Consider the following 17519-nt stretch of genomic DNA (forward strand, 5'->3'; position numbering starts at 1 on the left):
GCTGTCAATGGCATTCGCGTAGTGGTACTTGTCACCAAGTACATCTGTAACGCACTGATGGATGTTCTGACTCTCTGACTCTGGACCGCCATGGGTGTTGAGTTTGGTTACCGTTGACATCCACCCTGAAAGAAACACCAACACAGGGTTAAGTAAACTGATTTCAGCATTACAAACAAGGGATATTCCTCATTGCATTCTTCATTTTCTTCATGCATCCCAATAACATCTCATTTCTGCTGAAGTGTGCACTCATTCACCACTTCCCACAAATCTAAAAACATTGGCTAGTAGGGGCTAGGTAGAGTTTTAGCCATATTTAATATACCAGTCATTTCCTTTCAAATCAGTAAAGGGAGGTGAACAAGTGCACATTTTGGGTGGAAGGAGAGATAATTGGGACATCATTTATTTTCATTGGCAAAATAACCCATTGTCAGCTGGAAAACCTCATTTCGCATGGTTACACTGTTTGGTAACTAACAACAAACCAATAAAGCCGTATCTTCTATGTTGTTTTTATTTCCTTTCCAGTAGGAATTACACCTTCAATTAATATTTTTATTTAAAGACGGAAATGAACGTTATTGTTCTTACCTGAATTGACTTCGTTGTCCTTAATGGAACAACGTCTGTCTTCGGGGAAGATGAATGAAAAGCTTGCCATAATAATGCTGTCTCTCTCGTTGTTTGTCGATCAAGAACTGAAGATTTTTTGAGTGTTCTGGACATATCTCTTGGGTTCTGGTGTTCCATGTGAAGCGTCGGCATTGTGACCCTCTCGGTCCCATAGAGATGGAATACGTCTTTACACATTGTTTCGAATCAGAATGGAATTCTAATTCGCTTTACCACACGCTCCAGCCATGAAACAAAATGTAAACAAGTTTAATTTCTTATTTTAATATATATATATTTTTTAAACGAGTAACTAGTGTCATAACACCATAACAACGTTTATGCATTACTGCAAAGCGTAACAGTCCAAGATAGGGACACATGCCTCTGCAAAACCCCACGCCAACCTCCAGTTCATGGAGGACAAACTATAGTATCACAAAGGGATCAGCTGCAGCAACATTGAGAACCTTATTGAGTCTTTGTGCTGTGAGAACCTGAAGAAAGAGCGAATGTACACAGAGTGCTCCCTTTGTCAAGCCAAAGAGCTTAAAACATCTGACTTTGATGCTGTTGAGCAGACATGGTGGCTTGGTTGGGAAAACAAAGCTGAAGAGAGAGGAAGAACAACAACTAGGGGAAACATGGAGAAGTTCACAGTACATTTGACAGTAAAAGAAAGGGAGTGTGGCACACTGCAGATTCTACTGGAGGACTTCTTCAAAGGATTGAAAGAGAAGTTGGGGAAACAGGTGTACAACATTCAACACCAATACTCCAAACTAAGAGGATCATTTTTGTTTTGTTTCTATGTCTGTGACCTCTGTGCTGTTTCATGCTGTTTTAAAAACATCTCAATTCTACCACAAATTAAATAAATTATAGCTCGTTTGGAAATGACTGACAATAAAAAATATTCTCTTCACCAGCAATATTTACCTCGATTTTTCTTTAAGTTCTGGACATCACATCTGGAACAACTGTCTGCTGCAGCCGTGTGCTTCAGTGTCACAATACGTTTCCATGGTAACCAAATTAACATTCTCTTGACAAAAACATTATGAGGAATTTGCCCTCAGTGGTGGACATTTTTGTGTAAAAAAAACAATATAAAGGGCATACTCACAATAAATATTGATATATATTTAATTGAATTGACTCTTTCTCGAGTAGATAACCTTATGTGTAATTATTAATGATTTCTAATAGCAAAACATAGTAGAAGCACATAAATCTGCGTCAGGGACAAGGGCTAAACAGTGAAATTGAGGTATAAAATGCATATGAAAAGAAGCTAAAATACTTGACAGAGAGGTGTTTAAAAAATCTGGAGTGATTGTAGTGTGAACTTAATATAATACTTATAAAGAACAACAATATATATATATATATATATATTTAAATCAAATCCACAAAATGTACCAAGAGGAAATTGAAGTGCCCTGTAGTTGAAGAATCACCCTGCTTCTCCATCCTAAGGAACTGCAATCTCAGGAAAAGTGCACATTGTGCAGCTTTTTATAACGTTGCAGTTATTACACCAGGCCAGGTGACGTGTTTAATCACGTGACACAACGCGGAAGTCGATTAATATTGTTATAGTCCGGAGGCGATATTGTTCAGAGCTCTGTTGTGACTAACTTGCACAGCCAACTAGTTCAACTGGAGTGGTGGAAACAATTGCATCTTTTAGCGCGGAGAGTGTATCCAGGAGTTGCCAAAATGCTCAATGCACCTGCCGCCGAGAGAAATAAGGAACCCATCCTTGCGGTGCTCCGTGAGAGTGTGGATACGGCGAAACCGTTGAATGCACTGGAGATATCGTCTGGTACGGGGCAACATGTCACCCACTTCGCACAGGGTTTACGAAATATTACCTGGCAGCCGTCAGAATTTGACCGACAATCTTTAGCCAGGTGAGTTTAAAGATATTTTTTTTAGCTTGCAAATTAATGTGTAATGTCGTAACGCTAGGCATTAGTTAACGGTTCAGTGAGTCCCGATCTGAGTTGTTTTTCCCGAAAATCCAAAGCTGACCGTTATTCAAAATAGGTTACAATGAATTCATGTTGATAATAATAGTAGGCCTAACTCATTCTTTAGGCCTATTCTCAGCAGCTATTATTTTTTTGTTGATGCTTACAATGAGAATTATCTATTTTGTCCCCGCCACCAGTATAGACGCATACAGAGCGCATCACAACCTGCCGAACGTGAAGCCTGCCATCCACCTCGACGCCTCTCTACCCTGTGAAAACTGGGGTGGGATCCAACCCGAGTCCTTGGACCTGGTACTCAACATCAACATGATCCATATCTCCCCTATGGCCTGCACTGAGGTGAATACTGTTTAGGCCTACATATTGTCTATAGAGATGCTCTTATAAATGCACAGTTAATGGTCCACTAACTGATGATACATGATACTTTTATTGCATACTACTCATTATCGTGTGATGTTATGTTTTTACCCACAGGGTTTGTTCAAAGGAGCGGGAACCATCCTGAAACCACAAGGAGTACTGCTGACATACGGGGTATATTATAATGGTGTTACAAGCACAGTGTTGATTATATCCTCAACCGGATGTTGGCAGTAAATAAGCATGTAGAAGAAAGGATGTTGGAAGCAATATTTGTGTATTTCCCATATTTTAGAACTGGAACTCTCTAAAAATATGCAACTTTGATATACCTTTTTGTTGCAGGTTAGCAGAACTTACGCAGCAGGTTACAAAAATGTAGGTAGCAAGTTAGGAGAATTAGGTTAAGGTTAGGGAAAGGATTGGGGAAAATGCTCTCCTAAACTGCTACTAAAAGTCACTTGTATCGAAGTGGCGTGTTTTTAGGGAGTCCAATTTCGAACTCACTGTGAAATTGCCCCCATGAACTTGTCTTACGTCTTATAATATTGTCTCTCTAGCCCTATGCGCTAAATGGACAGATCACTCCACAAAGCAACATCGACTTTGACCTCAGTCTAAGGTCGAGGTAAGTGAGAACTACAATAATGCCGGAATCTGAATATATCTGCTATTTGACCACACATTATCGAAGCAAATAACTCAAACTGTTGATATCTTATAGAAATCCAGAGTGGGGCCTAAGGGACGTCACCCTGCTCAGGTCTGTGGCAGAGAGGAGTGGCTTGTTCCTGGAGAAAATGGTAAGAAGCGATACTCCAAATATCAGTCATTTAGGATTTTCATAACGATGTGAATGAAACCCAATGATCTGCGTAAGTAACACAAACATGTTAAATTAACTGTCAGACCAAATGTATTCTAATAGCAAAAGATGCCACATTGAAACATCCTTGACCCATTTCTTACTTCAAAATGTGTGAAATACTTTGATGTCGGCTTATAACCACTCTCTCTTGTCATTGTAACGTTAGGTCGACATGCCAGCTAACAACAAGTGCCTTCTGTTCCGGAAGGAGAGTCTGGTGTGAAGTCCACTGCCCTCTCTGGGGTTCCATTCCAACATCACAAATGCACCATCGCGCTCCTGTCTGTACATGACCAGTAATGGATATTTAACACTTGGTTGAAAATGAACCTGAACTGATACCTTATTTGAATCAATGCCAAATCTAATAATTCCCTCAGTTTTCAACTCCTATCTACACAAGTAATTTCCTCATAGGTGATCTGTTTGGTAACTTCAAAATGTATGGCGCTCGCTTTTGATTAAAATGAATAGGATTGTTGTAGGAAGGTGCTTTTGCATGACACCCACATCAGAAAAGTGCAGAAAAAAGTATAACATTTTTTTCAATCAACTTGGAGTATTAATTTACTATTAAGAAGTATGCATTGAAGTTATGGGATTTCAAAAAAGGAGAAACATTACACCACTTCAGCATAGAATTATCACTAGAAAACAGTACGGCACATTACAGTGAATACAAATCTTACACATGAAACATTACATTTGAATAAACCTATTTGAATAATGGTATTTACACATCTCGATTTGATTGTGTTAAACATTGGCATTGTTTGAAAAGTCCGTGCTTGATTTTTCTGGGTAATGAAAACAGTGTCAGAAAGAAATGCACTGTAATTTGATACAGGACATCATGGCACAAACTCCACCCAAGAGTTTCTCACAGTCATTGTAGGGCTATGCCACTGTATATTAGTCTTGCTATAACAGCCCAAGTTGAGGTGATCAGTTCTGGGGCTCTATTCAATCTGTCTCGCTGAAGCGTTAGATTGCGTGATAGAAATGTGAAGGTAATTTCCTATTGAGCCAACATTTGCAGTGTTAACTTTGAATGCAGTCTCCTCTAATGCGGGAGAATTGCCTTTAAATTGAAATCGCACTAACGCTGAGCTTCCGAGATATGAATCGAATAGAGCCCCTAGTCCCGGAACCTCTGCAGCATCTCACAGGTCCTCTTCTCCAAGACTTCATGAATCCTCTTCAGCCTCTTATCGGAGATGGGTCTGACGTAGCTGTCAGGTTGTATCACGGCCATGCCGTCCTGTACATCCCCCATGACCAATAGGGGGCCCTCCTCCATGGTGATGTTGGGGCAGGGGCAGCTCCAGTCCATCTTAGCCAGGGTCACCTCCAGGTGGCGGGTGTTAAAGAATGCCAAGCCCATCTTCTCGTCGCGGAGGATCTTCTCTAGACTGAACCGGGCGATCCCAGAATCGAGGTACTCGATCAGTTCCGTCAATCGACCGACGATGGCAAAATCGCTCCGACACAGGCTCGGGACGATTTTACCTTTGACCCGGCATGTTTTGCAGACTCGTCGTTTGGACTGCGGACAGTTTGCCTCGCACTCCTTCTTGGATCGGAAGCGATTGCCATTGCCCTGGCAACCGCCATAAGCAAAGGCCTGGCATTGTTTCAAGAGGGAGTTCCAGGCCCAGTGGGCCTCCCAGCTCTTGCAGGGGCCCTGGACCGCAGGTAAGGAACAGATCCCCATCCCCTCCCTCTGGCAGGATGCCTGGCACTCCTCGTAGGTCTCGAAGCGGTTGCGGCTGTCATCGCAGCCTCCGTTGGAGAAGGCCAGGCAGGTACCTTGCTCGGCGTCGTAGTACCAGTCAACGTAGCGCTCGGCGGAGCACTCCCTCCGGTCCACCTCTGCCAGGCAGTCGGTGGGTGAAAACGGGGGCCCCATGGGCATTCCCGCCATCTCGGGGTCCTCCGAGAAGATGTCGTCCTCGGTCCGACGGATGACAGAGAGAGGGTAGTCGGCGCGGAGGACCCCAGCTGCATTTCGGGCGACGCAAGTGTAGATGCCCGTGTCCCACACCTGGGCGTTGTAGACGACTAGCTGGCCGATGTTGGTGATGACCACGTTGCCGTACATCCGGTCGGGCCGCATTACCAGGCTCTCGTGGCGCTCGCTCTGCTTCTCCCAGGTCACGGCGGGCCGCGGTACTCCCATTACATCGCAGTGGAAGCTTACCGTGCCGCCTATGTAGACCGACTGGTAGCTGGGGTTGGAAAAGAGCGTTGGGGGAATGGGGTCTTCCAGGAAGGACGTCAGCGTTGGATTGGCTGTTGTGTCCTGAGGGAGTGGACTTGTTTGAGGCCCAGATAGATGAAACCGGCAGGTCACCACAGTTAGCGTCACACCCTGTGTACACGCCTCAGCATCCATGTAACACTTGTTGAAGTAGGTGAGTCCGTCGGAGGCGCAGGTGAAGCTGGGATCCTTCTCGCAGTGGTCCTGGCACTTGCAGATGGGCTGGCCCTCCCAGATGTCGCAGGTGGCCCCCTGTTGGCTGCAGATGAAGCCCTGGCAGGTGGCGATGGAGCCCTGGCCCCCGGAGCCCTTCTCTCCTCCGCCCTGGCCATCCGGCTGAGCAGGGGTGCCATCAGAAAAACGGGCGGCCACACAGCTGAAGAGTCCACACACATTGGTGCAGCATTTCTCAAAGCCAGCACAGTCCTGGGGAATAACAACAGGCATTTACTGAGGCAAAAAATACATAGTATATTTCAATACAACAAACACCAAGTGGTAGACCTAATAAAAGAAAATGTAATGAACGTGTAGTCATACAGTATAACACATTTCCTTACAACTGTTTACGTTTGTCATAAACAAATGACAGACAATGGATTGTGGAATTAAATATTGAATACATATAAATGCCTCACCTCGTCAACTTCACATTCCCGTTCGCAGGTGCTTTGTGCATCAACCCAAAGGTTAGCATTCAGCTTGTTGGGACAAACTCCTGGATGTTCCACTTTGGAACCAGCTAGACTTGCACTCCTGGTCTGTTGTGGGAAGACGCAGAGGCAAACCAAAAACACAAGAGAGGACCAACCAACGTGTCCTGATAAGAGTCCTTTTGGGTATATAAGTGCTTGTGGCTGGTTTGTGTCCACGTTCTTTCCACCTCCAACCCCTCGACGGCTAAGGGAAGATATATTCATTTTAAAAGGAACTTTCATGAAAGTCATCCATCAACAAGTTCCATAACTTCGGTGCAGCCCCTCAGGAAAATACCTCCATTTTGTTCAAATGCAGCCATCCAGTTTGTGCGTAACCAATCTGGGTACAAGTGCCAATTTTGTTGCTCGCCACGCAAGAGAAACGTTTCTCAAATTTCTGATGAATAAACCATTGTCCAACAAAAACATCTCCCTCTGCACTGTACATTGATTCAACAAGTAGCCTCGAATAAGAGAACAAAAATAACATCTGTGAATCCAGTCTGGTTTGATAACATCGCAAAACGGTTAGACTAAAACAAAAAAACTGCACACAAAAAAAAAAAAAAAAAAATCAGGCTATATCTACGCTGACTTCCAAGACGTGCGGAGTCAACTCACCACACAAAGAGATAGAGAGAAGCAATATCGGTTTTGGTGTGACTAGAGGTAGGAAGGGCAGCGCCTCTGACCGCCCCCATGGTTGTCCAGTGTCTGAAACTTTTATGAAGCAGCACCATGCGCTAAGCAACTGGACAAACATTGTAAAGACATCAAAGGAATCTTGATAGGGCGGTGTTGTCAAGCTGTCCCAACAACAGTACGCACCGGGCCAAACATTCCGGTGAGAAATGCATCAATGTTTCATGCGTCCAGACAAAAACTCTAGAAGTGTTGCTCATATAAATGGGCCATGATTGAGAAGTTTCCTAACATGCACTGGCTTAATCTTGGCCAGGTTGCAGTTGTAAATGAGAATTTGTTCTCAACTGGCCTACCTGGTTCAATAAAATAAATGCACACTGATAAAGACCGTTTTTTTACGCAATGAGTAGACTATGGTGTAATTTGATCCAGTGTATCTAGAACATACAACATGTTGATATTAAATATTGAATATGTCATGATGAACATAGACAACTTTTTAAATGTGGGATTAATTAGACTAGATAGGCTATCTGAATGAGAAAGAATCAAACATTTTGAGGAGGCGCGCACAGGAGAACTGGCAAGAAATATGCGCAACTTGACACTGATAGATAGTGCATGCATTTAAACATGTTGTTTACGTTTGGTTGTGTTCAAGTCGAAGTCTAGACGCTTCGGTCAGTTTACACCCATCATTCACACAAAGCTCCGAGATGCCACGGTCAGGTGGCAAGACGTAAAGCGACACATTTTCAATGGTGTGCGACTCATCTTTGTCTCGACACGGCTCAAAGGTCTATGAGAAGCAAACTCCCCTCGCTTTCATTGAACGTGACCCTTCAACCTTCGCGTGACTTTTGACCGCCGGCATTCAGAGCCGCTGCGGAGAGGCCGCGAGCCAGGGGCTGCCGAGCCAATAACCCCGGGGCGACTAATCAATTCAGACCCCCCACCGTTTTACTTCAATTGAGCTTGATACCGACAGCCAAGGGGTCGGAGAGGACAAAGAGAAACAAATAATTCCCACCGCTCCCGCACCGACATTGCCAAAGCTTTGAATAGCCAATAATATCACTACAAAACTCAAGCTAGCAATAAAACCAGATAAAAGAACATATTACGGCACAACGGGGACTGTGAAGAGAGACAGCTATTTTTAAAATATATTTTGTATTGTAATTTGCACTGTATTATGTAGGTAAGTGGCCTTGCATGAGCCATTGATTGTGCGAGCCAGACTGGCTCATAGGGCAGGAGCCAGAACGGCTCATAGGGCAGGAGCCAGAACGGCTCATAGGGCAGGAGCCAGAACGGCTCATAAGGCAGGAGCCAGAACGGCTCATAGGGCGCCAGGAGCCATCTCCTGTTTCCTGTTTTCTGAAGCGTGAGGCAAAAACAGGTGACATGGTATTATGTATTTTATTTGTTGTGTTTTGTTTCCTATTTGGTCCCCAGGAAGAGTAGGGTAAGTGCTAAATATGCACATGAGCAAAACGTATATCAACTAATCAAAAATATACAATACAGTTATTCAGTAATAAATCATTTTGAAGAAAAAAAAAGTATAACAGTTTAATTTGGGGAAAACCATTGATTTCCATGGCAACTATGCAGCCACATTTATTTGCAAAACCGTTCATCATCCTTACAATCAACTCAGTAGCTTATACCACATACAGGTAGTGCTTAGAATACCCTGAATAATGATTATTTTCCTTGACCTTTTATTTAATAAAAGGGTGTAGAAACAGAAATGGCATGCATTGGTTTTCCTCTCTTGCAATGAGCATAGGGAATGTCTGTGTAAATACATTTAAGAATTTTGTCCTTTACAAAAATATAAAAGACACCAACAAAAACCTGAATATTATTTATAAACAAATGGGTATAAATAAAATTGTGAATATGAACTCTATTTTTTATTAAGCTTGTATGGATTTAGCTTTATGTGGATACATTTAAGTTTACTGGAGTCCAAAGTTAGTAAGTCACAAGTTAACATAACCACTTATCAAAGTGATTCAGATGAAAGATATTTTAGCCCTTTGCGGCATTTCCCCAAAAATCCTACTGATACTTCAAGATAAATCATGATACCGGTAAAAAGCCAGGCACATATTGGTTACTCACAGGGTCACTCAGGGCAAAGGGCCATGAATGAGCAAACAGACTTGGATCAACACACCATTGGCTCTCTGATCAGCATTAAAAGGTAGACTCAGCTAAATGACATTGCCACGAGCAGCACAGCAGACATGGAGATGATCATGATGCAAGACTTCACTCTCACACGAAGTAGAGCCTTAGGGAAGCCCCCCCCCCCCCCCCCCCCCCCCCCCCCCAATGCGGTTTACTTTCTGCATCTACGTCATATTGCTGAGTATATCTTTAAACTGCAAACAGTGAGGGAGAGCAGTCTGATATTGCACCCATTATTCTGAAATGAAACCAGTGAAATCTACAATGACCCTATGCTATAACAGCTTGACCCCATTTGCTTTTAAATCAATCATATGAGCACAGACCAGACTGGTGTTATACATTCTGGTGCCAAACAGGACAAGGACCCAAGTCAACAGACAGAGCAACACACAGAAGAAGACCAACAGATGGATGGGTGGCAGGTAGCCTAGTGGTTAGAGCGTTGGACTAGTAACCGAAAGGTTGCAAGATCAAATCCCCGAGCTGAACAATGTGTCGTTCTGCCCCTGAACAAGGCAGTTAACCCACTGTTCCTAGGCCGTCATTGAAAATAAGAATTTGTTCTTAACTGACTTGCCTAGTTAAATAAAGGTAACATTAAGACACAAGAAAACTTTGTCAGAGAGTAAAAACAGTTTTTTTTAAAGTTTCAATATTTTAAGTGTTCCATTTGTTGGCAAATCCGTGTGAGATTTGGAAAGAATAATCACTCAATGTGTTTCTGAGCCATATCAAACCAGGGTCATGTTCAGTAGGCAGCAAATGAAAATAAAAAAGACAAACAAGAAAGGACAACCTGAGCTTGTTCAATAACAAACGCTCAAATTTTCGGTTTCCGCTGCAAAACATTTTCCATCGCATGCCCTAATGAACACGACCCAGACATAGGCTATAAGTGTTGAAGAGGGACAAAGTCAACGGACAGGCATAATAACACAATCCCACACAAACTCACAAAACATTCAAGACGAATCACGTAAGAAGTCAGTGCAAAACATCCACTGGAAAACAAGCCGACCGATTACCACGCATGTACAATAAGTCTACTTAAATATACCCAGTGAATCTGTTCAGAGTCCTCATACTCTTGTAGTGTTGACAGGAAGGTGAGTGATGACGTCACAGCTTAAAGTCCAAGAGGCTGTATGGAGAGAAATAGTCATGTTGTCTTTTTGTAGGCACTACGCCACGATTCGATGGACTGGGGAAAATGACTGTCGTTTTTTTGGGATAAACACTGAAAATAAGGTCTGTGGTAAACACAGGCTTAGGAGATCTTATACATTTTGTTCTAGGAGATAATCTTCATCAGCAAACATCACTTTGTGAATTTTGATGCATTTATGTAATAAAAAAAGCACATAAAGGCTTCATAATGAATAAAGGTCATGTTAACTGGCTGCTATTATCTCATAGAACAAAACGTACAAGATCTCCTAAGCCTGTGTTTACCTCAGACCTTATTTTCAGTGTTTATCCAAAAACCCTATTCTTTCCCCATAGGAAAGGCTGAAAAAAACAGAGGTAACTCACTTCTGGGTTTTAGGACGACAAGCTAGCGAGCTCTACTGGTTACAGTGGGTGGTAGCTGTAGGTTTAACGGCGACCCACAAGATGGCGCTAGGGGGCTAAGAAAGAGTGAAAGCCATATTGGACTCACTCACAGCTTTTACAGTTCCTGTTGTGTGTTTATGCATCTCCAAATTGGGGCCCCTGAGCGCCTCATACAGCGATAGCATTAGGCCCAATGGGAGGCCTCAGAAGTTCCTCCCTCGCCCCTCACTAGGTGATGTTACAGTTACTTTTGCTGCTGCTACTCTTGGGGGGGCTCGGAGGCGGTTTAAAGGACTTGGAGCGTTTGAGACTGTTTCCCTTGCTGCTGCTGTTGTTGCCGCCGCTCAGGCCGCCGCTGCCGCCCGCCGCATTGGTGGCCACGGAGTAGGAGCGTCCATGCATCATGACAGCATTCATTCCGTTGGCCATGGAGAAGGATTTGAGGTGGGACTTGATGGCCACGGGGAGAGGCAGCTTGTCAATGAGGTGAACAGGGGTGCATGAGACGATGGCGCGGCAACACAGGTCCTGGAGGCTGAACACTGGTGGGGAAGGGGATGGACAGGGAAGGACATAGTCATGTTGTATTACATGCTATAACGATATAGTAGAGGACATGACAACAATCTAGTTGTGTTGCTGGTTTATTTTGCAGGTGGGACAGCTGCTGTTGCGTCAATGACGAGGAGAGCCCAGTGCGCTTCCTCCCATCAAATGAGAACCCAGCAAGCAAGAGACAACCACCTTTCATTATTCCAAATAAACTCGGCAAAAAAAGAAACATCCTCTCACTGTCAACTGCGTTAATTTTCAGCAAACTTAACGTGTAAATATTTGTATGAACATAACAAGATTCAACAACTGAGACACAAACTGAACAAGTTCCACAGACATGTGACTAACAGAAATTGAATAATGTGTCCCTGAACAAAGGGGGGGGGGGGGGGGTCAAAATCAAAAGTAACAGTCAGTATCTGGTGTGGCCACCAGCTGCATTAAGAACTGCAGTGCATCTCCTCCTCATGGACTGCACCAGATTTGCCAGTTCTTGCTGTGAGATGTTACCCCACTCTTCCACCAAGGCACGTGCAAGTTCACGGACATTTCTGGGGGGGGAATGGCCCTTGCCCTCACCCTCCGATCCAACAGGTCCCAGACGTACTCAATGGGATTGAGATCTGGGCTCTTCGCTGGCCATGGCAGAACACTGACATTCCTGTCTTGCAAGGATTCACACACAGAAAGAGCAGTATGGCTGATGGCATTGTCATGCTGGAGGGTCATGTCAGGATGAGCCTGCAGGAAGGGTACCACATGAAGGAGGAGGATGTCTTCCCTGTAACGAACACCGTTGATATTGCCTGCAATGACAACAAGCTCAGTCCGATGATGCGGTGACACACAGCCCCAGACCATGACGGCCCGTCCACCTCCAAATCGATCACCCGCCAGAGTAAAGGCCTCGGTGTAACGCTCATTCCTTTGATGATAAACGCAAATCCGACCATCACACCTGGTGAGACAAAACCGCGACTCGTCAGTGAAGAGCACTTTTTGCCAGTCCTGTCTGGTCCAGTGACGGTGGGTTTGTGTCTATAGGTGACGTTGTTGCCGGTGATGTCTGGTGAGGACCTGCCTTACAACATGCCTACAAGCCCTCAGTCCAGCCTCTCTCAGGCTACTACATACAGTCTGAGCACTGATGGAGGGATTGTATGTTCCTGGTGTAACTCGGGCAGTTGTTGTTGCCATCCTGTACCTGTCCCGCAGGTGTGATGTTCAGATGTACCGATCCTGTGCAAGTGTTGTTACACGTGGTCTGCCACTGCGAGGACAATCAGCTGTCCGTCCTGTCTCCCTGTAGCGCTGTCTTAGGCATCTCACAGTACGGACATTGCAATTTATTGCCCTGGCCACATCTGTAGTCCTCATGCCTCTTTGCAGCATGCCCAAGACACGTTCACGCAGATGAGCAGGGACCCTGGGCATCTTTCTTTTGGTGTTTTTCAGAGTCAGTAGAAAGGCCTCTTTAGTGTCCTAAGTTTTCATAACTGTGACCTTAATTGCCTACTGTTAGTGTCTTAACAACCGTTCCACAGGTGCATGTTCATTAATTGTTTATGGTTGATTGAACAAGCATGGGAAACAGTGTTTAAACCCTTTATAATGAAGATCTGTGAAGTTATTTGGATGTTTACGAATGATCTTTGAAAGACAGGGTCCTCAAAAAGGGACGTTTCTTTGTTTTTTGCTGAGTTTAGATATATTACATATATGAATCAAATCAAAGACTTGAAGGGTAGCAACATAAAATAACAAACAAACCCAGGTTTCCTCACACCAACAATAACCTTTCCCATTGTTTTACTGCACCCTAAGGCTTCCCAACCCAAGACCCTACAGTGGCTGTAACTTTAGTCTTCCCTGGTCTCCTCACCTCGGTTTGGTCTCCAGAACTTCTCCATGCCATGCCTCATCAGCACGATGCGCGACAGCTCCGTGAACGACTCGATGACGTTGAAGTTGCACAGAGGGCTGACCTCAAAGAAGGTCATGCCGTTCTTCTCGGCGTAGGCGCGGGCCTGCTCCGTGGGCACCTGCCTCTTAAAGGCCAGGTGGAGCCGGTTGCCAACTAGGATGCGGGGCACCCCCGGGGCATGCTGGGGGAAAGGAGAGAAATCAATAGGAGGATGATATTGAGAGTAGGGGTTGTTTTGTTAATAACTCCCATCTTGTTTACGATTCCTTTAATCAAATCACACACAAACCCTGTTTGAACAGGAAACACACCGGCCTTCTCAAAGCAGGAAACAGGAAGAGCAGAAATCACCTTTATTCTGTAAATACATTTGCATGTCCAGGAATGTCTCTTGGTGAAATGGTGCTGCTACAGAGTCAGACAGACAATAGACAGAAAATACTAAATATAGAGACACAGAATCCACACACAGCAAGTACACTGAAGCTAAAAACTACAGACTATATAATTAACACTTTAAACTACATTAGAACAAAACAAAACATTAGGAACACCTGCTCTTTCCAAGACACAGACTGACCAGGTGGACCCATGTGAAAACTATGATCCCTTATTGATGTCAGTTGTTAAATCTACTGTTTCCGTTCTCTATACGTTCTGCACGAAAACCTGTCCCTGATATTCACACCTCTGAATTTAACTTCACACTTTTTACTGTATAATAAAAAAGGCTACTGCAGAAAAGAGCTGATTTGCTCATATCCAAAGGCCTACCTGTGATTGGGCAGGAGGAATGTAGTAAGGGAATAGAAATGCATAATGATCTGCATTTTCATTGTGGCAGTAAGGGGAAAACACACTAGGCCTATATGAAACCATCTTTAGACCACACACACACACACACACACACACACACACACACACACACACACACACACACACACACACACACACACACACACCAAAAGTTAGGCACCAAACAGAATTTAAGGAACAGAAAAAACAGAAGAGAAAAAATAGATTTTAGATTCTGATTTAGCTTAGAATACATTTATCAGGCATATGCATCCTACCTTTGAAGCATCTCTTTGAGAGGACTATCTATCCCTTTTTCCAGTGCCATCCAAATGTGTGCACAGACAAGGTACCATGATGTTAGCTAGCCAGCCAGGTAGCATGGCTAAACAAGGTTGTTTGTTATCAAACCAAAAACTACCATGCCGCTCCAATAACTAAACAAATGTAACAACAAACCTCATCACTGTCTGCACACCCCAGCTCACCATCACAGCTTAATAACATTTATAAACTGATGGAGAACAGATGGAGAGGAGCAGCTGAGGTAGGCTAATGGCTGGTTAGGGGATGTGGTCATTCTGATATGACGTCACACTCTTAACTCTGTTTAATATTCTATTTGTAGGACGCATAGGGAAGCATTCTGTGCTCAGTCATTCATTTCTAAATGAGAAACGCACCATCATTCAGTGATCACAGAGGGAGACGATATTTTCGGCTTCTCCTCCATTTTTTTTTTTGCGGATCGACACGATTCACGTGGACAACCTATTTTGAAATGAAAACAGCGAATATCTCCAAAAAGTGATGAGTTTACAACCTTGCGGATTTTTTGTTTGTTTGTATTTATCCTTTATTTAACTAGGCAAGTCAGTTAAGAACAAATTCTTATTTACAATGACGGCCTAGAAACATTGGGTTAACTGCCTTGTTCAGGGGCAGAACGACAGATTTTTACCTTGTCAGATCGGGGATTTGATCTGGCAACCTTTCAGTTACTGGCCTAACGCTCTAACCACTAGGCTACATGCCGCCACAATAGTGCAGAGTGTAAAGTCTATGAGCGGGAAGATAAAAGGCTTACCAGTGGCCTGTTGGTGAAGGCCACAGCACAGAGGGAAAAGCTATTCAGGTTGTGGGAGGTTTTGGTCGTGACTGACCTAAACCGTTTGTCAGAGAGGAGTCTTTTGATAACAGCAGCAGATCCTCAGACTACAACCTGCCCGCCTGGCAATAGCTCTACATGGCTAGTGATTCTACTAGCTACAAACCGGTATGGTGGATTTCATTTGAGCTATTACTGCAGCATGATGAGGCACATATGCTCTTTAGAATGAAGACTTGAGTCACATCGTCAGACGTGCAGTGTTAAATGATCAGTCAGCAAACTAGCTTACCTCATCGATCTCCCGGATCCAGCGGTCAATGCCATCAAACGACCAGCCATTTGTGATATCATAAACTAGCAGGATTCCCTGTGGGTTGGGGGAGTGGGGGGACATGAACAAGCAATACATCTTTAATCAGCAAACAGTCCACTTGTCCCTGAATACACAGATGATATAGCCTAGAACCTGAAGCATTTGGAATGAAGGGGTCTAACCCACCTGTGCCCCACGTGAATATGACCGGAAGATTGTGCAGAATCGTCCCTGTCCAGACGTATCCCTGTTGAACAAAGAATGACCCTATTAGATTCCGTTTAGCTTTCTGTCAATGAGTTTAATGCAAGTATTAGACAAGTATTTTCTACATGTACCACAACTCTAACTTGACTCTTCTCCCATCCAACAGGATTGTGGTAGTCTTGTAGTCAATCCCTGAGAAAATAAACATGATTATAGCAGACAGCCAGCCCAACCTTAAGCTCAAACTACAAGGGATTGATTTTTCATCAACAAGCTTGATAGCCTATGATGGAGAGTATAATGGCAAATGGCCAGTTTGATTCCAAAGTTTTTTAAAAACACTGACTAGTATGTTTATACTTCATATAATGTATACACTTGATGTATTCTAACTAGTTACATACACTCACCACTGCTGTAGGGATAGGGAGACTCTGCTGATCCGTCCTGCAGACTGTCTAGGATCTCTCCTTTCCCCACATCACTGTCTCCAACCAGCAAGAACTTCAGGAGGTAGTCGTAACTCTTGACAGGGCTGCCCTGTGTAGCCATCATCCCACGCATTGGTATCAAGTTAAGACCGAGTTTGGAGATCCACTGCGGGTGGGAGAAGTTATGTGTGGAATGCCTTGTCGAACACTAAGGGAGAACGACGTTGTTTAGTAGCTAACGATACTATAGCTAACGTTAGCCACAGAGAAATGAAGGTTACTAGCTAGCAGTGTCGCCCACCACTAGCTAGCTACAAAACATACAATGAGCGTTGAGCACGAATTATCTCCAATTCCATCATGTTTTCTTTGAAAATCCATTACCTAGCTAACGTTAGTTAGCTATCTAGTAAATTTATGTGAAAGAAAAATACCCCGTGCTAACGTTAGCTACCTAAAGTAATTTACGAAAACATCATTAATTAATCTGGGCCATTCTGCCTCCAAAACCAAATGTCCTCTACAAGGTAAAACATTGTTTTTGAAATGTTAATTCAAAACGAAAATGTTACTTCATTTAAGAGTCCATAAATAACAATTAGTTGCCTTCGAGTACGCGTCAGTATCAAAGCAACGCAAATAACATCAACCTAGATTTAGCTTTTTCCAGCATCAACATCCGGTTTTCCGGTTCCTCTTCTTCTTTGATTAAGTTTAATAGCGGTTGGCATCAAATATATGTTGCATTACCGCCACCCACTAGACTGGAGTTCAACTCCCTTAAGAACTCAGCAAAAAAGAAACGTCCTCTCATTGTCAACTGCGTTAATTTTCAGCAAACTTAATACATATTTTTATGAGCATAACAAGATTCAGCAACTGAGACATAAACCGAACAAGTTCCAAAAACATGTGACAAACAGAAATGGAATAATGTGTCCCTGAACAAAGGGGGGGTCAAAATCAAAAGTA

General features: G+C 43.6%; 3 protein-coding genes across 4 annotated transcripts; 1 reads left to right on the forward strand and 2 right to left on the reverse strand.

Moving 5' to 3' along the window:
• Positions 1-2182: 2182 nt before the first annotated feature.
• Positions 2183-4581, forward strand: LOC139370290 (methyltransferase-like 26). The gene is made up of 6 exons (XM_071109682.1): positions 2183-2534; positions 2795-2957; positions 3096-3155; positions 3542-3609; positions 3706-3784; positions 4016-4581. Exons 1-6 carry the CDS (start codon positions 2341-2343, stop codon positions 4070-4072), a joined length of 621 nt encoding a protein of 206 aa, XP_070965783.1. The 5' UTR covers positions 2183-2340; the 3' UTR covers positions 4073-4581.
• LOC139370288 (WAP, Kazal, immunoglobulin, Kunitz and NTR domain-containing protein-like) lies at positions 4573-8878 on the reverse strand. Its single transcript, XM_071109679.1, has 2 exons — positions 6748-8878; positions 4573-6535 (listed from the first exon to the last, which is right to left on the reverse strand). Exons 1-2 carry the CDS (start codon positions 7054-7056, stop codon positions 4988-4990), a joined length of 1857 nt encoding a protein of 618 aa, XP_070965780.1. The 5' UTR covers positions 7057-8878; the 3' UTR covers positions 4573-4987.
• Positions 8856-17236, reverse strand: LOC139370289 (ras-related protein Rab-40C-like). Of its 2 annotated transcripts, XM_071109680.1 has the most exons (7): positions 16527-16920; positions 16248-16308; positions 16096-16156; positions 15886-15963; positions 14042-14098; positions 13649-13871; positions 11194-11753 (listed from the first exon to the last, which is right to left on the reverse strand). In XM_071109680.1, exons 1-7 carry the CDS (start codon positions 16678-16680, stop codon positions 11440-11442), a joined length of 948 nt encoding a protein of 315 aa, XP_070965781.1. In that variant the 5' UTR covers positions 16681-16920; the 3' UTR covers positions 11194-11439. The 2 variants fall into 2 exon arrangements, with proteins under 2 accessions (XP_070965782.1, XP_070965781.1); XM_071109681.1 differs by lacking the exon at positions 14042-14098 and having other exon boundaries at positions 8856-11753; positions 16527-17236.
• Positions 17237-17519: the final 283 nt, after the last annotated feature.

This window comes from Oncorhynchus clarkii, chromosome 17, assembly GCF_045791955.1.
Source record: "Oncorhynchus clarkii lewisi isolate Uvic-CL-2024 chromosome 17, UVic_Ocla_1.0, whole genome shotgun sequence".
Classification (NCBI taxonomy): domain Eukaryota; kingdom Metazoa; phylum Chordata; class Actinopteri; order Salmoniformes; family Salmonidae; genus Oncorhynchus; species Oncorhynchus clarkii.

Coding starts and splice junctions, on each gene's coding strand:
- LOC139370288 (XM_071109679.1), bottom strand. CDS start 7,056: ATGACTTTCATGAAAGTTCCTTTTAAAATGAATATATCTTCCCTTAGC. Junction 6,536..6,747: donor GGGAATGTGAAGTTGACGAG/GTGAGGCATTTA, acceptor GTTATTCCCCAG/GACTGTGCTGGCTTTGAGAA.
- LOC139370290 (XM_071109682.1), top strand. CDS start 2,341: ATGCTCAATGCACCTGCCGCCGAGAGAAATAAGGAACCCATCCTTGCG. Junction 2,535..2,794: donor GACCGACAATCTTTAGCCAG/GTGAGTTTAAAG, acceptor CCCCGCCACCAG/TATAGACGCATACAGAGCGC. Junction 3,785..4,015: donor GCTTGTTCCTGGAGAAAATG/GTAAGAAGCGAT, acceptor TTGTAACGTTAG/GTCGACATGCCAGCTAACAA.
- LOC139370289 (XM_071109680.1), bottom strand. CDS start 16,680: ATGCGTGGGATGATGGCTACACAGGGCAGCCCTGTCAAGAGTTACGAC. Junction 16,309..16,526: donor TCCCTATCCCTACAGCAGTG/GTGAGTGTATGT, acceptor TTATTTTCTCAG/GGATTGACTACAAGACTACC. Junction 11,754..13,648: donor GTTCTGGAGACCAAACCGAG/GTGAGGAGACCA, acceptor CTTCCCCACCAG/TGTTCAGCCTCCAGGACCTG.